This window comes from Poecilia formosa, unplaced genomic scaffold (assembly GCF_000485575.1).
Source record: "Poecilia formosa unplaced genomic scaffold, Poecilia_formosa-5.1.2 Scaffold90, whole genome shotgun sequence".
NCBI classification, from domain to species: Eukaryota; Metazoa; Chordata; class Actinopteri; order Cyprinodontiformes; family Poeciliidae; genus Poecilia; species Poecilia formosa.
The window spans coordinates 404,129-430,508 of NW_006800029.1; the positions used below are offsets into that span (position 1 = coordinate 404,129).

The window sequence follows — 26,380 nt, forward strand, 5'->3', positions numbered from 1 at the left end:
ATACGAAACAAAAACGGTGCAGGGGAAAGAAAAATATTTGAGAAAAGACTGGAAGCTGTTTTAATATTTTCCTCCGATTTCACAATTATGTTCGTAGTGTTGGTCTATTACATGAAATCCTCAAAAGACATCGAATTTTGTAATTAAACTAACTATATATTCGTATTGAGACTTACAATACTATTTTTTAGTTGAACTAAACAAAAAAAAAAAGGATTTTCTAAACAATCTCCATGTATTTCAGAGACGGGTAAAAAAAACAAACGTATTACGCTGCGCATCTTTGAGCCCTACAGCCCGAAAACGCCTCATCAGCTGCCCCGTCGCTGCGATGTGGACGGGACAGCACAGCGCGGGGAGGGGAGTGTTTTTGTTTTACTGCAACGTCACGTTTAGAGAGGCCACAGAAGGCTGAAGCACTTATTCACGGAATCACATGAAACTGTAGCGGAAGAAGAAAGGACTGGCTGAGCAGGAAAAAAAAAGCCTAACATCTGAATCACTTCCTGATTAACCCTATCGACCGCGCGGAGAACTGCGAGCCTCACAGGCTGAAGCAGCAGGAGGAGGAGGCTGAAGAGAAAAAGTGACACGTGGATTATTCTTCCCAGGGCATCAGGAGCAACACACTCCCTCCTCTAGCTTTAGTTCCGCGACTTGGCAATAGACTCAAACATCGAAACCTTGTGAATGTGACCGCGTCAATACTACCACCCTCTCCTTCCACCTCTACACGTTGTTGGGTTTTTTTTTTCTTCTTTTTTTTCTCACTGACAGATCGAAAATAGGGGGAAAGTGAACAGCAGGAGCCTTTGACAAGAGTCTGCCGTCACCTCGCGTTGAATGGCAGTTATTCAAAAACATGGCAAGAGCTCTAGTCCAGATTTGGTCTGTCACAAGGAGAACGTCCCGCCTGACAAGATCGGAGCACCTGGATGTCACAAGAAGCGGCCTGACGCGCACTCCAACTGGCCGAGGTAACATTTCAAACACTTGCAGAGACATTTATTCAACTGTGAAGAGGGCTTGACGTCACCACGTAGCAACTCAGCAGGGTGCTGGGGTTCCCATGAGGGAGCAGTCACTTCTAATTCGAGTCAACATCGATACTTTAAAGACAACATAGTCCATTCTTTTTTTTCTTTTCTTTGCCCGTCTTTGTAATCTGTTAGTATTTTTATATTTAGATTAAAATAATTATTTTTTCAGTTGTCAAATCACATTAAGTGAAACTTAGATATTATGAAAAATCCATTATTCACAGAGTTTTATTTTAAGTGTGTATTTCTCAATTATTTTCAGCAGACAATGTGTTCCTTCAAAATGAGGGTAAAGCATAAAAAGGTTATTGGTGAATAAGAGAATGCTATATCTAGACATATAATGAGAAAGTTGAGTGGAAGGAAAAAGTATGTTAGGAAAAGGTGCCACCAAGACAGGAATGGCAGAATTAAGAAACAGATCTGATTTAATATTTTTTGGATGATTTACAAGGGGTGGAGTGCAACCGGAATCCGTAGTTCAACAGGCATCACACACAAACTTGTTCAGGACTTGGGTTGCAACCATTGCATTCATCGTGCCAGGCCACTCCTCAACCAGAGCCGACATCAGAAGCATCCTACCTGTGATTAGGAGAGCAAAAAAAGTACTGAACTTTTGCTCAATCCTCTTCTCAGAGGAAAGCAAATTTGGCAGCTCACTTAGAAACTAAAGTCCCAGAGGAAGAAACGAGAGACATAAAATCAAAGTTGTTTGGACCCAGTGTGAAGTTTCCACAGTCAGCTATAATTTAGGGAGCCATTTCATCTGCTAGTGTTGGTAAACTGTATTTTATCAGGACAGAAGTCAACAAGGCTGTTGGAAAAGACATTTTAGAGCACTTTGTGCTTCCCTCTGCTGACAAGCTTTATGGAAATGCTGGTTTCATTTTCCAGCAGTGCTTGGCTAACACCTCAGTGATATAGTGATTTACTGAGATGAAAGTTGGTTTGGTTTTCTACTTTTAGGATGTGTAAACAAGTTCTCTTTAAATCACTTCAACTCCCTTTGGTTCTCTAGAGGGGCCTTCACAAACTTCCTGTCTCTGATAACACATCTCCTCCTAATTCTTTTTAAGTCCAGTGTTTCCCTGCGAGTCTTTTAGAGTCCATTCAATTTAGTTTGTGTGCTCCATTTTTCACAGGCCAGTGGCGAGGATATGGACAGTGGTGCTGCTTCTGGGAACATGCCTCCTTTACTGCGCCCGTGTGGCGATGCCCATCTGTGCCGTTAGCATGGCGGAGAAGTTCAACTGGACCAAGAGAGAGTCCGGCATGGTGCTAGGCAGCTTCTTCTGGGGATACTGCTTCACCCAGGTGTTCGGCGGTTACGTCAGTGACCGGTAAGCGCATGTCCTTCAACTTATTTTGGTTTATTTAATGTAGCACGGATTTCTGCTGGGTTTTCCTTGCATACAAAATAGTTTTAACCTATTTGAATAATAAACAGGACTTTACTACATTGTTTAATAAGTAGTATCAGTTGAAATGCATGTATGATAGGATTTAAAAGTGCTTTGAGATCACATGTTCTGAAGTAAATAAACTGAACTGAATTGAATCAACAGTGGGCAAGTACCACTTCGCTTTTAAAATCAAGAAACCTCCGGTAGAGCAAGTATGAGCCTACATTTGCCGTTACTTGCAACAAGTTTAGAGTACAGGAAGGAAACAAATAAGACACAGACTCCCTGGGCAAGGATTGCTTCCTGAAGGACAGTAAACGAGAGACAGTGTACATAGTTAACGGAAGCGCTCCATGTCTTCTTCCTGGGAAAAGCCATTGTAAATTAAGGAATCATTAAGCAAGAAGTACTCCAAAGAAAATCAAAGTCAGAAAAAATAGTTAATGTCAGAAATAGCTGTCTAGAGATTAGATAAAACTAAACACAGAAGCATAGTGACAGAGGCAGTTGGAATCATTCTGAAAGAAAGCTGTTTTTTTTGTCAGCAATGGCTCTGTCTAGGAAGGATACACAGCTAAACAATAAAGGATTGGGCCAGGTTTCCTTTCTGTGCAGAGAAAACAATATGTATCCTTACAGTATTGAAAAATGGCAAATATGAACAGGCATAGGAGAAAATAGCAGGGCGAGGAAGAGTGGTTAGGATATCCTTTCCAGCAACCACCGAGCCTGTGGCAGCATAAACTTAGTCATTGCTCAGGATAAACTAGAGGGCCGACTTCTAATCCTCTTTAGAAATGACACTTATTCTACTTATGTATATACATTTTTAGAGGTAAAACGTTTGACTCTTTTCAGCTTTCTGCTGGTCTTTGGAGTGTTGTGAAACATTGCAGACTGTGGTCAACCACTCTGTAGAGGTGATGCAAACAAGTGCAGCAGTGTTTACTTAGCCTGGGAGATAATGCGCTGAATTAGTTAGATTCTTTGTCTACATTATCAGGTTAGGGAGTTGCAAACAGGGTTATTACGAAACAGGAGCACCCAGAGATGGCATGTGTAAGGTGCAAGAATTCAAAAATTACAGTGTACATATTAATGATAGATCCACTGTTGCCGACAGTCTTGTATTATGTCATTTCTTCATATTTTGTTTCCAAGTCCAATCCCTTTTTTTGTGTACCATCTTTATTCTTAAGGCTATTGGAGAATTCTGTTTTTCTATGCATTTTTGCTTGCTTCTTTGCCAGAGAATGTGAACACTTACCTTAATTTAAAGATTTCAAAAGGGCTGACCACATTTTCACTTTCAACATTTCCTGTTCAACTTCTCATTAGGTGTTTTTAGGTTCTACTCTCTCTTTCTCTGGCACAGCTTGAAGGAAATACAGACATATCTCAAGTTGTGGTAGAAAACATTTATCTGCTAAATAGCCATTTATGTACTTCTGTTCCTCTTCCTCTGACTTCAATTGTATACACTTAAAGCAGCATCCACACTGAAGAGTGTTGTCATCATGAACTGATTTGAAATAACATGTTGTTAAGAGACTAGTTTAGCAATGTATGTCAACATGATGGATTATCTTTGCTTACTGTTGAACCATAAAAACCTCATGTCCTAATTACTTGTTACCAAAATGTATTCAGAGGTCAGTAAACTAATATTTTTCTAATATTATCTTTTTGCTGAAACATAACACTTGTATTACCAGAGAGAACAAGCCAGGTTGGGAGACATGTAAAATTCTGGGTCAGTCACAGATATTTTTAAAGGCCAGTCCCTAAAGAACACGACGTCTCAGGGACATTCACGAACAAAAAATGTAGTGTTACAGGTTATGCCAGTTACAAGTGTTTGAAATCACAAATAAACAACTGTTTCTAAATATATATGTCTTTATCTCCTTCTCTCTGTGTCTCTCTAGTGTGGGAGGTGAGAAGGTCCTCCTGCTGTCAGCAGCAGCCTGGGGGTCCATGACAGCTTTCACTCCGATCCTCGCCCACCTTTGCTCCCAGCCAATCTTCTCCATGACGCTGGCCCGCTTCCTCATGGGCCTGTTACAAGGTGAGACTGGCAAGCAGCGTGAGATGACTCATCGCTCCAGAATTAGTCAGCGTGGTTAAAGATCCAGACCATGAGAGGACTTATCTCTGTCACAATAACACAGACGTGGCTTGATGAGTTTGAAACCCTTTGACAATTTTAATTGCAATCACAGCAGAACAGTACAGATCTTTGTGAGAAGTGCTTCATCCACGTCCTATTCCTTTGTATTTGTATTTTTTTTTTACTACAGTTAAACCAGATATTTTCCCATGCTGTATAGGAAGGCAGATCACCTTTTTTCTTGCTGTCTGACGTTAAATCGGAATAAACATTTACTGTTTTATGTACTTAGTATTGCTTATTATTGCTGAGAAAAAAAAAAAACTTTTTTAGATTATTAGCAGAATCAGTAGTGTCTTCACAAGTTTTTTCTAGTCTTGTACTTGACTAGAATTACTACTAGACTTCAGTAATTCTAAATATCCTAAAACAGAAAAAAATGTAGTTTAATTTATTACTACACAGTGAAGAAAAATGGGTGTGTTATTTTATGTAGTGTATGCAAATATCTTATTTCAGCTAAAGGGAAGTGACTGTTATGTTTATTGAACCATCATACAGCAGGTTACTTGATTGTGGAGGCAATAAATTGCAGCATGTTTACTCTGCCCAGCATAGCATTAAGAGTTTATTTAGAGTTATTTGACAGCACAGCATTGCTATAAAATGTTATAGAAATCAAATGTAGTAATAGACACCTTAAGCAGTTTTAAGCTCAAGCTTTTTGTCTCAGCTAAGTTGTTTTTCGTGGTTTTTCCTAAAGGTGAATCCTCCTTCCCGTTTCTTTTTGTCTGTGTATTGACTTTAGGAGTTCATTATCCTTCCCTGGCAAGCCTGTGCTCACAGAAGGTGGTTGAGAGTGAGCGAGGCTTCCTCATGAGCACCGTGGGGAGTGGCTCCTACCTGGGGTGAGTCAAATGTTTGGCACGGAATGAAAATTTGTTGGAAAACCATCAGTATTTCTTTGGAAAAACGCCTTCCTGAAAAGAGTAAATTAGATTGGTGTGAACCAAAAAGTTATGTTTCAAGAGCCATTTGTCAAACTCATCTGATCCATTCACATCCACCAGATGTATACACCCTGCGACTGTGTCAGCTCTGGTCATGCTGTGCATGGACATCGAGTTACAAGGATGTTTTTGTTTTGACTTGGTCCCCTCTCTGTCTCTTTTTTTGAAGCACTCTTGTGATTGGAGGTGTTGGTTCTCTCATGCTGGATCTGTATGGCTGGGAGAGCGTTTTTTATGCGTCTGGTCTCCTGTCAGTCCTCTGGGCTTACTGCATGTGGAAATACCTGCTTAAAGGAGAAGGTAAGAGAAGCTTTAGCTGCATCAGAAGCACCACTGCTGTAGTTTTATGCTTTTATCATGTTCCTTTTTTTATGTGTAATTGAAATGTATGAATTTTTGTCTGCTCGTGTGTCTGTGTGTGTGTGTGTGCAGGCCCTATAATTACACTTGAGTCCCTGGGTAATGGTGGGACCCAGTCGAAACTTAATAAAAGGCATTGGGCACGACTCCTCAAGCAACCTGCAGTCTGGTAAGACAACAGTGCAGCCTGTGTGTCTGCGAAGAACAGAAATGTATTTGTGTTCTGTATTCTGCAGCTACGCTAACTTCCAAAGCTTGCATCAAAGTCCAGCCTCAATTCCAACACCACAAAAACTTAAAACCACAATTTAGTTTGAGTTTTACGTAATTGCAAAGGATGTAAACCCAAGTTGTAACATTTTGTCAAATCAAGTTAATCTTATTCAGGCTTCTATGTCAACAGAAAAAGTTGAGACATTAAAACTTTGAAATGTCCTTCTTCCCAGAGCGCCTAATTCGGAGGCAATAGCATTGTTTCAAAGAGACTCTGATGCCGGGTGCTGGAGAAAATCAGACAGGGTTCATAGCTTCCTGGAGACACATTTTAAAGTGTTCAACCGTTTGTGTTTGTCTAGTTTTCCACACAGACATTTCTACACTGAGATAGCACATAATGCAGAATGTTTTCTGGGGAGTATCTGGTGCTTAATTTTCAGGAAGACACGTTACAGATTTTAAGGGCATAACACTGAAACACAGCCTTGCTGTGTATCGTTCTGACTCCGGGCACCAGAGGGAGGCAATTACCTGATGTTCTCAGAGTCTGAGCTGCTTCATATGGTTCTAACATGTCAGAAATGTATTTTGGCACTAGACCACACAGGCACTTTTGAGCTACTAGAGAAATATCTAACATTTTCCAAGAGGATAAAAATAACTATCAAAGACTAAAGTCTCAGATTGTTGGTGATGATGGACTGCATGTTCCTTTTGACATGGATTTTAAAATATGAAGATGTTTTTTTAAGTGTTGATGTTTTTATTTTTAAATTAAATTAATTTATTTCTTACAGTCTGTCCTGCCAGTCAGCACAGAAATGCATAATTTAATCCAACTGATATCCTGTTTTACTGACTTATAACTGTTGTTTGGTTTTATTTGCATATACACTCATTATTATCTGAAGAGGAACCTGTGAGAATTCACTGGGTGTGATCCTGAAACAATGATCTACAGTCGGTTGACTTTAACCTCCTTTTCTGTGTTGATACGTTGTGTAGCGAGGATCGCAGTGGATCGCTGTTTAGTTAGACCTTGAGTTAAATTTGTTCAACATTGTCTCTGCAAAGATTGCCAAACAGTATTTGAAAAAACTAGAACTAAATTGCTCCTATATTTCTGTCTTTTTCTCCCCCTAATTAGTGCTGTGATAGTAACACACCTTTGCACAGCAAGCACTTTCTTCACCCTTCTATCCTGGCTGCCAACCTTCTTCAAGGACACCTTCCCTGACGCCAAGGTAACGGCATCATCCTCTCATTCTTCTTCCAGTCCAACCCCTGACCTTTGTTTCAGTGCAAAATGAATTTGAGTAAAGCAGATGCAACAGCTGCAAATATCAAGCAGCTGAATCTAAAGATTGCTGTTTTCTTTTAGCTATATTTGAAGTCAAAAATCTGGTGGATTACTATCAAGCACTTGCTAAGCTTGGATGTGTAATGTCTCTACAGGGTTGGGTGTTCAATGTCATTCCTTGGTTGGTAGCCATACCGTCGTCTCTGTTTAGTGGCTGCCTGTCTGACCATCTTATTTGTCAAGGTATGCAACCTGAGGAATGCATATCATAAGGGTATTATTTGTTTTTGAAAAAGCAGGTACTTATTCCTCTCTTTATCTCTTCAGGTTTCGACACCGCCTCAGTAAGGAAGTTAATGCAGGTACAATATTTGGAATTGCCTTCTTAATCTTCTTCTGCAGCCAAAGGCTCTCCATCCTTCCTGCAGTGGATCGCTGGATTATATTTATAATGTTGAGATGAAACTCAGCGTTGAACGTCAGTCATGGCTCGTGTAGTTTTAGCAGGTTCCTTCTCTGCTCGTTGGCTGAAGTGTCTTGAATTTCTGCGCCAGAATGAAACTAATATTAGTAGTTATCAGCAAATGTGGGAAAAACAGACACAGGCCTTTGTGGTTTATTGTTTAATTTCTATCTAGTAGAGATTTTAATAGAAGTTATTTTTTTCTGCTCTTTTTGGAAATATGTAAGACATGTTTGTCAGACTAACATACCAAAGTAGCTCTGAACATTTTCTATGGGTTAGAAGCAAATTGGCTGTTTAGATTAAATTGGTTGCAGACTCTTAGTCTACCTCTGTGTTAAGTCAGTGATTCTTGAGAATAGGGACAAAACAGGTCCTGTGGATAAAGCACAAAATTTGAATAAAACATACACAAAATATAATTTTTTCAAATATCTGACTCAACTAACCTGGGTCATGTGAGCACAACAATGTATATTTTCCAGGTATTTGCTGAATGTTTTTTTTTATTTTAAACATTGTAGTCGGTGGATGATGCCTGTAAAAGCCCTTGTCAAGGAGCAGAACTCAACACATTATAATAGTTAAAAATAATTAAAGAAATACTAAAATTATATATTGTGACAATTAAGTATAAGTAGTCATATAAATAATTATAGAGGTATCAGTAAATTGAATTAAAAATAATTTTTATATATTTTCCTACTCCATTGAAATGTGTCCCTAGTTTTTGTCAACACCTTCAGAAATGAAAAGAATGTAAAAAAAAATCAGGCATTATTGGGGGGCACCAGAACTTCTGAGGACCCCATGATCTCTTCCTTTCTCTTCCTTTGCTAAGAGGGCTAGTTAGCTCTGGTTAGCTTAAGTTATTCTTTAGTTTTTTCTTCAGTTTTATTCCTAAGTTGCTTGTCACAACCATGATGTGTCAACTCCATAACTGACAATTTACAAAAAATTGATGAAATTTTGTGAAATAAAAGCTTAATTCTGGTATGTTGTAAGGATTTCATGGACCTGATGAGCTACAATATGGCCTCCTTCAGAATAACATCATATAAATTGAGGTAGTTTGGCTTTTTTTCAACTCCGTCAGATGTCAACTCCATCAGAGTTTTTCTGACTCTTTCAGTGAAATTGTTGTCAAATCTCACTTAAATGTGCAAATAATTCATTTGAATGTATTTTACATGAATTGCATTACTTCACATGTATCAAGTTTTTCATTTTATTCACTAGTTTGTTACCACCTTCAGTTCTGTATCAACTCCGTCATGCACTGTCAACTCCGTCAGATGGCCTTTTGTTGTTTTTTGTTTTAAATAATATTTATTTTGTTTCTTGAGAAGCATTTGTCTGTAAAATGAGTAAAAGTATCGCCAATAGGGTAATTAAAAATAATTGTATATTAATTTTTGTCAGATGGTGATGACAAAGTTCTAGATCAGGTCAATTAAAAATGTAATTTTTAAAAAACAAATGTTGCAACTGGGAGCCTGTACCTTAGCATCTTTACATTTCCTAAACATTATTTGTCATATTTGCATACATAAGGTTGAGAAATAACTAAATAAAATTATGGGAAAATTAAAACCCATTTTGTCCCTATTCTCAAGAATCACTGAAGTCAGAATTTTATTAGTCTATTTCCTTTTTCTTCTTAATAGTGTCTCTCTTGCATATAGCAAACTGTGTGTGTGTTTTTTTTTGTCTCCTCCTCTTGTTAGTTTTTCTCTATGGGTGTGTCCAGTGTGTTCACGGTCCTGCTGTGTGGTAATACCACGTTCTCCTGGGCTGTAGCTTTTGTGTCGGCCACCATGGGTCTCACTACATTCAGTCACAGGTACTGGCTCACACGTTATCCCACAATGCCTGTCATTCTGCCTTGCAGTCCTGTGTTTTTGTACTTTGAATATTTTACTTATTTCCTCTTATCCCACCACAAAACATGCAATATCTCGTGTCTCTCATGGCAATTTTTTTTTTTAAACTTATGTTTTCAGTTTAAAGTACAGAATGATGTGGTTGGTGCACAGCTTAGCAGAGGTAATTTTGGCAGTTCTCAGCTCCTGTTTGGCATGCACTTTTAAATTTCATTTCAAGCTCTTCTGTTCAAAATGTACCTACCTGCTGAAACAGGCAATGAGCATTTCTAACCTTATGTAATCCGGCTGTTGTTTTAGTTAACAATATCAAAAATTACATGAATAATTCATATTGAGCACATTATTACATGCAGATTAAAACACCTTTGAGTGACTAGTGTGAGTTCGCCGTTCTCTGACACGATTTGTGAGCACCAGGGTACGTTGTTGAACTCTAAAGCCTGTATATGAGAAAATCTGTTTTTCCTGACGTAAATTATTTCACTGCTGATTCAGAGGAAAGCAAGGAAATAGAATAGCAAGTTTCAAAGCTGTTTACCTGAAATTGAAAAATGTTGTCATTTAACATTAGTTCTCTGAATAGACATTAATAATACTCAAACATTTTACTGCCTCATCCCTTATTGACTGTGTACTTGGAAGATTGAATAATAATATAATTATCTCCTCTCATTGGCAAAATCAAAGCATTTTTCTTTTTTTTTTTTTACATTTCTTGGACTGATGTTAAAAAACAAAACATTTCTCTTACAGCGGGGTTTCTTTAAATGTTCAAGATCTCGCTCCTTCTTGTGCCGGAGCTCTATTTGGTGAGTAAAACATTCAGAGTTTTAATGAAAAGAGCTTTAACTCTAAATATTAATGTTTTTTTTTTATAGTATAAATGTTAATAGTTGTGTCCACCTCTACAGGAATCATGAATACATGCGGGGCATTCTCAGGTGAGTTTCTCTTTAGTTAAGAAATCTCTTTATGATAAATATTTAAGCAGTAGAAGCTGGAACTCCATAAATGATAACTGGTTCCCTTTTACTAAATTCAAAGTTTGCGATGATGTGTGGCTGTCAGGTTTGCTGGCTCCCATGATCCATGCATATTTCATCAAGAGAGCATATTAAAGCCAGTGAATCAAACAGTCAGCAGAGAATGACAGCCCGGTGTCTGTAAAGACAAATAGTCCTGTGACATTTTTCTTCATGTACAGAGCCTAGTAAAAGTGTATCTGCTGGACTTTCCCATATTTTGTCATGCTACAACCATTCATTCAGTGTATTCTGTTGAGATTTTGCAATTTTGCACTCACAGTAGTGCATAATTGTAAAGCAGAAAGAGATGGGTGTAGTTTTCAAAATGTACAAATGGTAACATGAAAAGTCTGACTTGAACTTGGATTCAAGCCAGACTTTTTAGCTGACCGAATGGTAACTGTTCTCGTTCTGTGCAGGAGTCCTGATGGTGTACTTCTCGGGGTATCTCATTGAGGCCACAGGCTCGTGGGCATCAGTGTTTGCCCTCATCACCACAGTCAACCTGATGGGCCTCTTCACCTTCCTGGCATTTGCCGAGGCTCGCAGAGTCGACATCGACTCCGGCAGGGTCCGCCACCATAGCATCCACATCTAAGTCGTTGATGGAACGAGTGCGTTATTCCCTATTAAAATGTTACTGTGGTTAATCTATAGGCAGATTATCCACATTGGATTATTATCCAATAGATGATGAGTGGCATCTTGCACAGTTGAGACGGGAGAAATGGTTGTTTATCTCTGCGTTTACTAGAGGTCTTTAAGGCTACTGAAAAGCACACAGCAGAGCATTGTTACTGAGAAACTCTAGTTGGGGTTCAGAAGGAGGGGAGCCCTGTCCGTTCAGAAAAAAATGTAGGAGAGTATACTTGCACTACGTCCAGGTTACAGCTGGTGAAGTGGTTAAACATTTGGGAGGAAACTGTTTACATTTGTAATGCATTACAGGCCACATCGGAAGTGGAAAAGCTGCAGAGATTGTTTTGTGAAAGCTGTTGCTAAGTGCTGGGTACTGCAGAGGGAACTCAGTGGTGGAGGTGTTAGCTTGAGGTGCTGTCTGGCTGTGACAGACAAAGCTGGACTTCTTCTTACCTTGTAGGTGACCCAAGGAGAGTCCGAACTATACCTGGAGCATTTTACTCGAAAGCCCCATAAACTTATCACTGAGATAAATATCCTAGTGACATCTCATTAAGCGCCCGCTAATGACTCTGGCGGACACCCTTAATGTTGTGTACAATTTACCTTCAGCGGACCTTGTGTTTGCAGTTACAGGCTCGTCCTATTAGTTTTCAATGGGGGTCAGAAAGCTTTAGGGCTTAGCTTTCGCTGAGTGCTTTCTCTCTGATAGATGTATTAAATACAGTAATGCAATTTGTGAGACCAAAGGTTAATAGTAAATTATTATTTTTTTCTATGTTACAGCGTCTAATAAAATCTCATTAAATTATTTTTGAGCAATTTCATATTTATATGGTTTTGAAATATTTTTTCTTTGAAGAGAAATTAATGTGAAAGAGGGAAAAAAAATATGAAAGGACAAATGGAAAAGATGAGACCTGATATTGTGTGTGAGTGTGTGTGTGCTAATCTTATCTTGTTCTTCCTCTAAAAATAAATGTTTTTATGTCTGGCACACATGTTTATCAGAAAGATATCCAGATTTTAATTTCCCACTTTGTTACTGAAATCTTAAACTGTAAATGATCACAGTGGGAGTGGGGAACCTGGATTATTTCTTCATTTTCTCACTGGACCAGTGTTTGTTTTCTACACTTGACATAATGAAAATTACTGCAGATAAAAGGGTTGAAGGGATTTATTAAGGCTACAGATTTAACAACAACAACAAAAAAAGGCAATTACGGATATATCAACAAATACCAGCTAAGTCTAAGTGTTAAAGCGGTGGCCTTCAGAACACAGTTTTCATGTGAAATGCATTATGCTCATTTACTTTTTATGCATTTATTATTTTGTGCCTCATTTAAGCAGCAAAGGATTTGGAGTTTTGGTTGTTAATAAAGTTGTAGGAATTTTGTTGTTATGTTTTTGTGTGAGTTGTTTATGTGAATACAAAGCAATGGCAGGTGTTTTTTGTTTCTTTTTTTGCATCTTCTAGTGCTAATTTAGTTTTGGAAATGTTCACTGCATTTCATTAAATTATGTTTTGCTATTTAGATAAAAAAAAATACACAATTGCAGAAAGTGTTTTCTTTTTTTTTCTGTGTATTTTCAGAATTAATTTAGTTTCCTATTGACATAAACTGATGAACCACAAGTTTAAAACTGTCCTCTCTGTGTGTCGGCTTAGTTCAGAGTTTCACTAAATAAAAATGTTGATTCTCCATAGATTGCGTCATATATTGCTTGCCAAAAGCCATTGTAATTTTAATACAGTCTTAAACAGTAGTTCAGGCTTTCTGAAGAGATGTATTTATTTTTCTAAGCCTTTTGGTTCTAATCCATTTGTAAGCTGTGAAAATTATTCTTTTCATCCATTGTTTAAGTCAGGCCACATGCAGCTTTTCTTTTGACTCATGATTTGTGAGCAATTCTCACAAAAATCTTTAAGATTTATATTTTCTCAAAGTAAAAAAAAAAAAAAAAATTCCCATTTCATCATTGGCCCTCTTGCTTTTTCTGTCCTATATTTGTCTACTAATCACTGAGGCATAAAAACATTGATGATACATGTACATACATATTGCAAAAAGTATACTTACTCTCAATGTCTGCTCAACCATGCCTCCTCTCATGATTTCCATTTAAAAAGTTAATTTACTTAAATGACTGTACCGTACCAAATAATTTGATTTGTTTTCCAGCTTTTAGCCAGGTGGAGCAAATATTTCCTCCTGCCTTTTCAGATGTGGATTATGTAAAGCTACCTTTATCTTTTATGTTTTTGTCAATATGTTGACAGTTTTCAAGAAATTAACTTTGGCATATTTTAAGTGACATATTCACATGCTGTCCTAAAAAAAGTCAGACTTAAGATAAGAAATATGTTAAAACAAAATATGCTGTTTAAAAAAAGTTTTTAGTTTTGAATAAAAATGCAGTTTGTTGGCATAAATGGAATTTTCCAGTATTCTTAGTTATATCATTCGTGTTTTGTCTCTGTGTATTTTCTGTGTAGCTCCACAGAGAGGCAGCATAGTACAAGCAATGACAAAGTCCATGTTACCCGTCAACAAATTCCTAGAATGAAACCCTTAAGTGATGAATCATAAGTTTTAGGAATACCTTATAGTGTGCAGAAATTATTTTAAAAAAAATATCTCCTGCGTCAAGGAACATGTCATGTAACTACTTCTGTGACAAAACAAACAAACAAACAAAAAACCGTACTATTTTATTGCGCTAAGCACCTGAAAGTTGCTTCAGTCCTGTATTGAATCCGGATCAGCTGCCGAACAGGTTCTGGTGCCGGGCCGTCATGTTCACACTAGCAGCTCACTACACGCCCAAATCCCGAGTGCGGGCCAGCGGGACGTATGCGGTGGCACCATATGGCAGGATGCTGTGTGCCATGTTGGCTAGCTGGCACTACCCACGTGTGAATGGCCAGACGCTAGTCAACCGAACCTACTCCTCCTCATGGGACCCAACGGCTTGGGTAACCATGGCGACGGGTGGCTTGTGCGGCTGCCGCGTGGCAATGAAAAGGAAAGAAGAAGGGAATGGCAGGGTGAGAGGGGGGTTTGGGGGGAGGTCACAAGTGAATGAAAGTAACAAGTCATTTAGAAGTCAGTGGGGTGGTGAAGTAAATTTAGGGTTTGATGTACAGTTTGTAAAAAAAAAAAAAAAGGTGGGGATGGTCAGTCACTCAGACAGAAAATGGCGTTGTAAAATAAGACATAATCATGATGAGTGGCCCACTATTTAATTAGCAGAAATTAAACACGAAGAGGGAGACTAGAAGACCGAGGCAATTAAACCCTCCCCCAACTTGTTGGCTAGTTAGAGTAACCTAGTAAATGCTGGGCTGTCAGAGAGCTAGAGATACATTTAAATGAAATAGCCCCATTAATTAGTAATTAACATCAAGTTAATGACATTTCACTGTGTTGCCATTTCATCCTATGTCCTTCCTCTGAGGTGGAGGGGCTGTCTCTCCAGTCCCTGATCGGAAAGCTAATTAGAGCAAAGCTAAACTGCTGTATAGGACTACCTTATAATATAGAGGCTGGTCATTGTGTGAGCAGCATTAATCGCTTTGTAGTAATAGATAAGCTGGCTTTATAAGTCTGACATAAAGGTTTTACATGTTAATTGCATGGTGAATGCAAGCAAGCTAAAGTTTCCCCAGCTGACTTGGAAACACTTTAAACATTTCACCCCCTTTTTAGACGTCACATATAATCTGTTTTAGGGTTGGAAAAACTCAAACAATGTGGAAAGTGTACAAAACAGAAATAAAACACAATTGGCCTATTAAGTGGATTGCAGTTTTTTTCTTTGGTGATGGTGGTTGAGGGAGGTATATGAAACGAAGAGAAATTTTTTAGACACAGCTACTAAAACCGGAAGGCAACACAATAATGTCACCATCTTGAAGCTGTTACTTCGTATGACCGCGGACAGAAAAGTCGTTTTGTTCTTGAGAAAAAAACAAAACAATCATACATCCAAACATCTTGCATTTACGAGAAGCAACACCCCAAAGCTGAGGTAAGAGCATGCAACAGAGTTCATAGCCAGACCACCAAGGCAACTACAAGTGTTGTTTACGAGGACAGACATGCTTTTTTAAAATTAGCCGTAGCAGCACAGTTTTGTTTCTGTATTAAGTCCACATAATATGTGCATCTTTAGCTAAAACTGAACTGACATTTAAGGACCAAACAACATCTTTTGAAAAACTAGCTGCAGACAAAAAAAAAAAAAAAAAAAAATCAATATAGTGTTTAAGTGACTTAATAGACGGTGCCCCATGAACAGCGTTTTGACAGTTTAATTGGTGTAAAGACAGCCTCTCAAGTAAACCACAGACTGATTATGTGGAGAAAAGTGAGACATGACGAGCTCCTGCATGGCTCCTTAATTTAAAGTATTTTGTCACAGTTTGGAGAAATGGCAGGGCTGACGCCTGTGGCTATCAGTCATAATGTAGGGTTTATTGCGTCAAATTAGTTTTTGTCAAGTGATAATTTTTTCCCTGTGGTGAATTACAGGCAGAATGGACACAGGCAGAATGCTTGAATTTCTGTAAGATGCCAGTTGCTGATCAATATGTAAGTCTTTCCTGTATGATCAAAAATTCCAGATGGAGAGTTAGTCTACATTTTCTTGTGTGGACATTGGACTGCAACGTCGGTGTTCCTATCACAACACCATCATTTCTTTCAGCAAGCTCTTGCGTTTTTCTGCTTCATGTAATTCAGCATTTTTTTACATTCTGACTGAGGTGAAATCAAGAGATGGGAATGTTCTTTTGTTTCTGGTCCTCCCACCCCCTGAGCTGGAATCAGCATGCTGACATGGCTAATATTGCATGATTTGTCTGTGGTCATGAGTATTATTGCTGCAAAGAAAAATAAAACATGAAGTTAATATTCAGCACACAGCAGTGTTTTTGTCATGAACAAAACAGTTTGGAATATTATTCGGAGGGTAATTTTCAGCAATGTCTGTTTCAAGCTTCCACTCTTCACTACGGCTTTCAGGTGTTTTCTCTTTAGCCCCTATCACTGCCTCTGTTGACCGTCTTTTCTTTGTTTTCCTCTTTTGTTCTTGTCTTCGTCTCTTCCTGTAAACCAACTTCTGATAGATAATTGACCCCTAAAGCGATCTCCTGATGCCTGAGCACACTCACTATTTTAACTCACCACCACAAACACACTCACAAGCAAATATGTTGATTTTTGTCAATTAAAGCCCCTTCAGCTGTTTGCCTCTTGCCAGACATATGGCCCGTGTTAAATCTAAAGAGCAAGTGGGGCCACCATTGAAAGGGGCATCATTTTAATGGAACCCTAAGGGACAAGACCCACACCTGTGTAATAATAGAGTAAACCATGAGCACTGCATTGGCCAGATGAGGACGTTGTTGGTGGGGGCAGGGGGGCATCCCAATTCAGTTAAAGTATTTACTGCATACAACAAACTCTAAAACTGCTTTTTTTAATATTACGCTAACCATTTGGAAACTTTTTTTTTTTTCTTCTGTTTCCTCAGCCCCAACAGGAGGCAGACAGCTCAGGCAGGTTCTCAGCTTTATATCTGCAAAGCCAGAAAAAAACAAAAAAAACAAAGGCAGAAGTTCGATTTGAAACTCTCCCCTGCAGCACCGACATGATATGTTTCCCATTTTTATTAACAAAATAAAAAGAGTTGTGTGGTTTACAGGTGCAGTAACAAATGCTTAGAAACATAGTTTTAGAAAACAACATGGTGTATCAGCTCTTGGCAGTGAATGGCAGAAGCTTAATGCAAGGAGAAGGCATAGAAAACATCACTGGAAAATTTAGCAAACATTTTTAAGTTGAATTTTTATTTTACACTGCTTCCTTTTCTCTTTTAATTTACCCGGCAACTGGAATGATTTCTAATTCCTTTTAATTGTTTGCTTTTTTTTTTTTTTCAATCTGACCCAGAGTGGACAACCCATAGATAGATGATTTAGTGAGATGAAATGAGAATTATCAAGAATTTCACACGAAGCAGAGGCCGGCACTCTGAGGAAGCTGCCAGTTTGGCGAAGAAATTTACAATTGGCTATTGAAAATAGTGCTGGCTGATTTGCTTATTGATGGGTTGCAATAGACTTAAATTACAAGTGTAAATTTCAGATAGATGCAAAATATGAATTAAGAAATGCATATCAATTTTAGTGCATGATGAGAAACAAAAGATCTTTGGATTGACTCAAAAGCCAGTCTAATTTATGTTTCGTCAATTATTGCAATGCATTTATTGTGCTATATATATTCATTCTACATTGTTTAGTTTCTCTTCAGGATCAGATAATAATAATTAAATTGCCCATTAAAATGAATGTTGATTTTGGATTCCTGGTGCTCAATTTAGCACATTTACTATAAGTAGAATTTATAAAGTTAACAGTATGTAAAGTTACGGGAGAATATGGATTCTTCTTTGCATGAAATTAACTTAACAATATATTTATATTTTTTCGTCTGTAGCCTTAGTAATTCATTCACTGATCATGTGGGCTCTCTACAGGTCCTTTTTTTTTAAAAATCGTTTCAAAAATACAAAATAAGGTGTTAATGAATTTTTTAAAAAATGCGTTAACTCAAGAAAGTTTTATTTATCGTGTCCGCCATGTCCCAGCAATCTGCAGCATTCTGTTTGTGCATGCACATGAGGAGGTTAAATACCCCACCCGTGTCACTGCCTCAGCACCTCTCCATTCATCTGCTCCAGCTCTCCCCAGCCTCACACCGCTCACATCTCCAACACCACCAGATCTTCCCCCTTTTTTTCCCCTCACTCGCTCTTTACTAAAGTTTGGCCGTCAATCAGCAGTGGCCTCAGGCAACGGGCACTGATGAAAAGACCCCTGAGAGAAGGAGACCCAAATTAGATTTCAATAAGGATGTTGAATATTCATGTCAGGGAAACATCTAAAGGTAAATGCTTTTTGATCTCCTCACACAAATATCACTTGTGTGCATTCCCAGGTCCTGGTGCTCTGGTTCTGCAGCGCTTACTCTCTCCCCCCTTCCCATCAGCCCGGTCCGGCCCTGGCCCCGGCCTCGGCTCTGTCTCGCTCCTCGGGGGATGCGGTGGAATAATGATGATCGAGCTACAAAGGAGGAAAAAGAGCCATAATGAATGTTTATACCAAAGGGACCCAATAGAAAGGGCATCCGTACTAAGTATTCAGTAATTAGTATTTAGCTGAAGTTGATCATTGAGTGCATGCATGCAAACACACGCGGACTTTGTGAACAAGTATTGAGAGCAGAACTACTGAGGTGGAATCATTTATTGTGGGAACCTCCCCTGACAGCACAAGTCATAACATGGTTTCATTCCTCCTGTCAACATGTTTACTTTATTTGTATAATTGACTCACTTTGGGGCTTTCGATCCCAAAATGTCAACAGCATTCAGAGCAACACGAATTCACCTGCGCTCCATGTAGAATTACAATTATCACCTTAACACGATAGAGGTAAATACGTCTCTTAACATCAGTCCTTAAGTTGTCTTTTCGTCTTGCCTTAATGCACCGTTTGCTTGTAAGTTGTACTTGCACGGAGCGCTAAAAGGGGGCCAGCATCCTCCCAATACCCCGAAGAAATCGCCATCACTTCCATCAGTGCTTAGATAGAAATGTGCGACAGTGCTGGATGTGTGGGGACTGCCTCAGGCTCTTCTCCCCCATAGAGAGTCCACTCCACTCGGGAGCATGCCATGAAAAGAGTTCTGAAATGAGACCAAAGGATAGAAACACCATCTCTTCTTGATGCAGGGTAGGACCGGCTATTAGCCCGTGTCAACCCTTATCATGAATAATGCGTCAAAAGTGTTGGTGATAGCTGCAAACGAGCCACTGCGGCACATGATGCGGAATGACAACCCAACTTCATTCAGAGAGAACACTAAGACATGTATTCTCATCTTCCATTATACTTTTCGCTTATTCTTCCCCCCACCCCACTCCTCCACTCTGTGTTCTTCTCAACCTCCCCCGCCCCTTCCTTACAACATGATGGTCAGTCTATTGCCAGGCAATCTGGTCTGTGATGTTGTTCACACCTCCGTTGAGCCAAAAGAAGAAGAAGAAAAAAAAAATCTATGACAAGATATGATGACTTACCCAGGTGGTGTATTTCACTGGTCTCTTGGTCTTATGGGTGAGGACAGCCAACCAAGGTGTGTGCGTGCATGCGTGTGTGTGTATGGCTACAGTATTTGATGGTGTGTTTACCCGGGGCCCTGTGCTGCGCTGCTGTGATGCTGAGTGTCACCGTGGTCCGGCCTGAGCCCTGCAGCCAGAGAAACCAGCTGTGAAGCTGACAGGTTTGTCTTCTGCACTCACCTACTACACTCTTTCCTCGCTTTCACACACACACACACAAAAACACACACTGACGTTCATATAATGAAGCACATACACAAACACAAAAAAACGCTCACTCTTTCATGGCCTGAGGTTTAAGTACACATGCACTCACAACTCATCCTCCCATATCCACAGACAATCACACAAGCTGCAGGCAGCCTCTCTCATGCCAGCTACAAACACACTGCAAAAGGAATACGCTCACAGAGTTCTGCTGTATAGTGGCTATGCTCACTCAACACATCCTCGCAATTTGATCAAAATGAGCAAGCACGAAACGGTTCTTAAACATAATATCTTCCTTCAATGTTTTTCATCATGTAGGCGGCATACCTCGCAATAGTTTATCTCTGTGGAACTTATTAAGCTGTTAACACGAAAGCTCAGAGATTCAGCATCGCTAAATAGATTTTACTGAAGAATCAAAAGATTTTTCACTATGAGAAGACCAAACGCAAATGAGATCTCATTAATTAAATTACCAATAAATCTGATGCAAATAATAAACACAATATTGCTGAAATATTGCAGTGATGATAATTGTTGCAATAGTTTATTTTTCTCAGCCCTCTGTCTCTTATCTATCATTATGATGCTTTTAACTCTGTGGTGAAAGAACATCTTGAGCTGAACAATTGGTGTAATCGTTTACTGCAGGGGAACTCAATTCAACATGCTGAATATCTTATTGACTTTTTGACTGGTCTCTATACAGCAGTAAACTAATATTGCATTTCAAACAGACCTTTGCAATATTATTATTGCCAACACTAATACAGTGATAATGTTTGTGTTATATTGTGCAGCTGTCTCATAAACTCTGGTTAAAATTAGCGCTCACAGCCCTGTTTCTTCAAGAGAACAGTGACATGTAAAAAATGTCATATTTTTTGTTTTTCTCTCTACGTTGACATACCTCAGATATTTTTATTAGGGTTTTATTTGATATCTCATGGTTTTTTAAAGTGTGTATTTAAATTCAACCCCCTTTTCTCTAGTAACCCTAAATAAAAANTTAAAAAACAAAACATTTCTCTTACAGCGGGGTTTCTTTAAATGTTCAAGATCTCGCTCCTTCTTGTGCCGGAGCTCTATTTGGTGAGTAAAACATTCAGAGTTTTAATGAAAAGAGCTTTAACTCTAAATATTAATGTTTTTTTTTTATAGTATAAATGTTAATAGTTGTGTCCACCTCTACAGGAATCATGAATACATGCGGGGCATTCTCAGGTGAGTTTCTCTTTAGTTAAGAAATCTCTTTATGATAAATATTTAAGCAGTAGAAGCTGGAACTCCATAAATGATAACTGGTTCCCTTTTACTAAATTCAAAGTTTGCGATGATGTGTGGCTGTCAGGTTTGCTGGCTCCCATGATCCATGCATATTTCATCAAGAGAGCATATTAAAGCCAGTGAATAAAACAGTCAGCAGAGAATGACAGCCCGGTGTCTGTAAAGACAAATAGTCCTGTGACATTTTTCTTCATGTACAGAGCCTAGTAAAAGTGTATCTGCTGGACTTGCCCATATTTTGTCATGCTACAACCATTCATTCAGTGTATTCTGTTGAGATTTTGCAATTTTGCACTCACAGTAGTGCATAATTGTAAAGCAGAAAGAGATGGGTGTAGTTTTCAAAATGTACAAATGGTAACATGAAAAGTCTGACTTGAACTTGGATTCAAGCCAGACTTTTTAGCTGACCGAATGGTAACTGTTCTCGTTCTGTGCAGGAGTCCTGATGGTGTACTTCTCGGGGTATCTCATTGAGGCCACAGGCTCGTGGGCATCAGTGTTTGCCCTCATCACCACAGTCAACCTGATGGGCCTCTTCACCTTCCTGGCATTTGCCGAGGCTCGCAGAGTCGACATCGACTCCGGCAGGGTCCGCCACCATAGCATCCACATCTAAGTCGTTGATGGAACGAGTGCGTTATTCCCTATGAAAATGTTACTGTGGTTAATCTATAGGCAGATTATCCACATTGGATTATTATCCAATAGATGATGAGTGGCATCTTGCACAGTTGAGACGGGAGAAATGGTTGTTTATCTCTGCGTTTACTAGAGGTCTTTAAGGCTACTGAAAAGCACACAGCAGAGCATTGTTACTGAGAAACTCTAGTTGGGGTTCAGAAGGAGGGGAGCCCTGTCCGTTCAGAAAAAAAATGTAGGAGAGTATACTTGCACTACGTCCAGGTTACAGCTGGTGAAGTGGTTAAACATTTGGGAGGAAACTGTTTACATTTGTAATGCATTACAGGCCACATCGGAAGTGGAAAAGCTGCAGAGATTGTTTTGTGAAAGCTGTTGCTAAGTGCTGGGTACTGCAGAGGGAACTCAGTGGTGGAGGTGTTAGCTTGAGGTGCTGTCTGGCTGTGACAGACAAAGCTGGACTTCTTCTTACCTTGTAGGTGACCCAAGGAGAGTCCGAACTATACCTGGAGCATTTTACTCGAAAGCCCCATAAACTTATCACTGAGATAAATATCCTAGTGACATCTCATTAAGCGCCCGCTAATGACTCTGGCGGACACCCTTAATGTTGTGTACAATTTACCTTCAGCGGACCTTGTGTTTGCAGTTACAGGCTCGTCCTATTAGTTTTCAATGGGGGTCAGAAAGCTTTAGGGCTTAGCTTTCGCTGAGTGCTTTCTCTCTGATAGATGTATTAAATACAGTAATGCAATTTGTGAGACCAAAGGTTAATAGTAAATTATTATTTTTTTCTATGTTACAGCGTCTAATAAAATCTCATTAAATTATTTTTGAGCAATTTCATATTTATATGGTTTTGAAATATTTTTTCTTTGAAGAGAAATTAATGTGAAAGAGGGAAAAAAAATATGAAAGGACAAATGGAAAAGATGAGACCTGATATTGTGTGTGAGTGTGTGTGTGCTAATCTTATCTTGTTCTTCCTCTAAAAATAAATGTTTTTATGTCTGGCACACATGTTTATCAGAAAGATATCCAGATTTTAATTTCCCACTTTGTTACTGAAATCTTAAACTGTAAATGATCACAGTGGGAGTGGGGAACCTGGATTATTTCTTCATTTTCTCACTGGACCAGTGTTTGTTTTCTACACTTGACATAATGAAAATTACTGCAGATAAAAGGGTTGAAGGGATTTATTAAGGCTACAGATTTAACAACAACAACAAAAAAAGGCAATTACGGATATATCAACAAATACCAGCTAAGTCTAAGTGTTAAAGCGGTGGCCTTCAGAACACAGTTTTCATGTGAAATGCATTATGCTCATTTACTTTTTATGCATTTATTATTTTGTGCCTCATTTAAGCAGCAAAGGATTTGGAGTTTTGGTTGTTAATAAAGTTGTAGGAATTTTGTTGTTATGTTTTTGTGTGAGTTGTTTATGTGAATACAAAGCAATGGCAGGTGTTTTTTGTTTCTTTTTTTGCATCTTCTAGTGCTAATTTAGTTTTGGAAATGTTCACTGCATTTCATTAAATTATGTTTTGCTATTTAGATAAAAAAAAATACACAATTGCAGAAAGTGTTTTCTTTTTTTTTCTGTGTATTTTCAGAATTAATTTAGTTTCCTATTGACATAAACTGATGAACCACAAGTTTAAAACTGTCCTCTCTGTGTGTCGGCTTAGTTCAGAGTTTCACTAAATAAAAATGTTGATTCTCCATAGATTGCGTCATATATTGCTTGCCAAAAGCCATTGTAATTTTAATACAGTCTTAAACAGTAGTTCAGGCTTTCTGAAGAGATGTATTTATTTTTCTAAGCCTTTTGGTTCTAATCCATTTGTAAGCTGTGAAAATTATTCTTTTCATCCATTGTTTAAGTCAGGCCACATGCAGCTTTTCTTTTGACTCATGATTTGTGAGCAATTCTCACAAAAATCTTTAAGATTTATATTTTCTCAAAGTAAAAAAAAAAAAAAAAATTCCCATTTCATCATTGGCCCTCTTGCTTTTTCTGTCCTATATTTGTCTACTAATCACTGAGGCATAAAAACATTGATGATACATGTACATACATATTGCAAAAAGTATACTTACTCTCAATGTCTGCTCAACCATGCCTCCTCTCATGATTTCCATTTAAAAAGTTAATTTACTTAAATGACTGTACCGTACCAAATAATTTGATTTGTTTTCCAGCTTTTAGCCAGGTGGAGCAAATATTTCCTCCTGCCTTTTCAGATGTGGATTATGTAAAGCTACCTTTATCTTTTATGTTTTTGTCAATATGTTGACAGTTTTCAAGAAATTAACTTTGGCATATTTTAAGTGACATATTCACATGCTGTCCTAAAAAAAGTCAGACTTAAGATAAGAAATATGTTAAAACAAAATATGCTGTTTAAAAAAAGTTTTTAGTTTTGAATAAAAATGCAGTTTGTTGGCATAAATGGAATTTTCCAGTATTCTTAGTTATATCATTCGTGTTTTGTCTCTGTGTATTTTCTGTGTAGCTCCACAGAGAGGCAGCATAGTACAAGCAATGACAAAGTCCATGTTACCCGTCAACAAATTCCTAGAATGAAACCCTTAAGTGATGAATCATAAGTTTTAGGAATACCTTATAGTGTGCAGAAATTATTTTAAAAAAAATATCTCCTGCGTCAAGGAACATGTCATGTAACTACTTCTGTGACAAAACAAACAAACAAACAAAAAACCGTACTATTTTATTGCGCTAAGCACCTGAAAGTTGCTTCAGTCCTGTATTGAATCCGGATCAGCTGCCGAACAGGTTCTGGTGCCGGGCCGTCATGTTCACACTAGCAGCTCACTACACGCCCAAATCCCGAGTGCGGGCCAGCGGGACGTATGCGGTGGCACCATATGGCAGGATGCTGTGTGCCATGTTGGCTAGCTGGCACTACCCACGTGTGAATGGCCAGACGCTAGTCAACCGAACCTACTCCTCCTCATGGGACCCAACGGCTTGGGTAACCATGGCGACGGGTGGCTTGTGCGGCTGCCGCGTGGCAATGAAAAGGAAAGAAGAAGGGAATGGCAGGGTGAGAGGGGGGTTTGGGGGGAGGTCACAAGTGAATGAAAGTAACAAGTCATTTAGAAGTCAGTGGGGTGGTGAAGTAAATTTAGGGTTTGATGTACAGTTTGTAAAAAAAAAAAAAAAGGTGGGGATGGTCAGTCACTCAGACAGAAAATGGCGTTGTAAAATAAGACATAATCATGATGAGTGGCCCACTATTTAATTAGCAGAAATTAAACACGAAGAGGGAGACTAGAAGACCGAGGCAATTAAACCCTCCCCCAACTTGTTGGCTAGTTAGAGTAACCTAGTAAATGCTGGGCTGTCAGAGAGCTAGAGATACATTTAAATGAAATAGCCCCATTAATTAGTAATTAACATCAAGTTAATGACATTTCACTGTGTTGCCATTTCATCCTATGTCCTTCCTCTGAGGTGGAGGGGCTGTCTCTCCAGTCCCTGATCGGAAAGCTAATTAGAGCAAAGCTAAACTGCTGTATAGGACTACCTTATAATATAGAGGCTGGTCATTGTGTGAGCAGCATTAATCGCTTTGTAGTAATAGATAAGCTGGCTTTATAAGTCTGACATAAAGGTTTTACATGTTAATTGCATGGTGAATGCAAGCAAGCTAAAGTTTCCCCAGCTGACTTGGAAACACTTTAAACATTTCACCCCCTTTTTAGACGTCACATATAATCTGTTTTAGGGTTGGAAAAACTCAAACAATGTGGAAAGTGTACAAAACAGAAATAAAACACAATTGGCCTATTAAGTGGATTGCAGTTTTTTTCTTTGGTGATGGTGGTTGAGGGAGGTATATGAAACGAAGAGAAATTTTTTAGACACAGCTACTAAAACCGGAAGGCAACACAATAATGTCACCATCTTGAAGCTGTTACTTCGTATGACCGCGGACAGAAAAGTCGTTTTGTTCTTGAGAAAAAAACAAAACAATCATACATCCAAACATCTTGCATTTACGAGAAGCAACACCCCAAAGCTGAGGTAAGAGCATGCAACAGAGTTCATAGCCAGACCACCAAGGCAACTACAAGTGTTGTTTACGAGGACAGACATGCTTTTTTAAAATTAGCCGTAGCAGCACAGTTTTGTTTCTGTATTAAGTCCACATAATATGTGCATCTTTAGCTAAAACTGAACTGACATTTAAGGACCAAACAACATCTTTTGAAAAACTAGCTGCAGACAAAAAAAAAAAAAAAAAAAAATCAATATAGTGTTTAAGTGACTTAATAGACGGTGCCCCATGAACAGCGTTTTGACAGTTTAATTGGTGTAAAGACAGCCTCTCAAGTAAACCACAGACTGATTATGTGGAGAAAAGTGAGACATGACGAGCTCCTGCATGGCTCCTTAATTTAAAGTATTTTGTCACAGTTTGGAGAAATGGCAGGGCTGACGCCTGTGGCTATCAGTCATAATGTAGGGTTTATTGCGTCAAATTAGTTTTTGTCAAGTGATAATTTTTTCCCTGTGGTGAATTACAGGCAGAATGGACACAGGCAGAATGCTT

The 26,380-nt window shown here is 38.6% G+C and overlaps 1 protein-coding gene and 1 long non-coding RNA gene across 2 annotated transcripts; both read left to right on the forward strand.

Moving 5' to 3' along the window:
• The first annotated feature begins 296 nt into the window (after positions 1-296).
• Positions 297-12,863, forward strand: slc17a9b (solute carrier family 17 member 9b). Its single transcript, XM_007557624.2, has 13 exons — positions 297-977; positions 2,186-2,383; positions 4,375-4,514; positions 5,365-5,464; positions 5,736-5,866; positions 5,999-6,095; positions 7,290-7,386; positions 7,598-7,685; positions 7,770-7,804; positions 9,633-9,748; positions 10,545-10,600; positions 10,703-10,732; positions 11,236-12,863. Exons 1-13 carry the CDS (start codon positions 844-846, stop codon positions 11,412-11,414), a joined length of 1,401 nt encoding a protein of 466 aa, XP_007557686.1. The 5' UTR covers positions 297-843; the 3' UTR covers positions 11,415-12,863.
• An 8,007-nt stretch (positions 12,864-20,870) lies between these two features.
• LOC103141835 (uncharacterized) lies at positions 20,871-23,221 on the forward strand. The gene is made up of 3 exons (XR_476622.2): positions 20,871-20,957; positions 21,060-21,089; positions 21,593-23,221. It is a non-coding gene; the product is annotated as an uncharacterized LOC103141835 (long non-coding RNA).
• Positions 23,222-26,380: the final 3,159 nt, after the last annotated feature.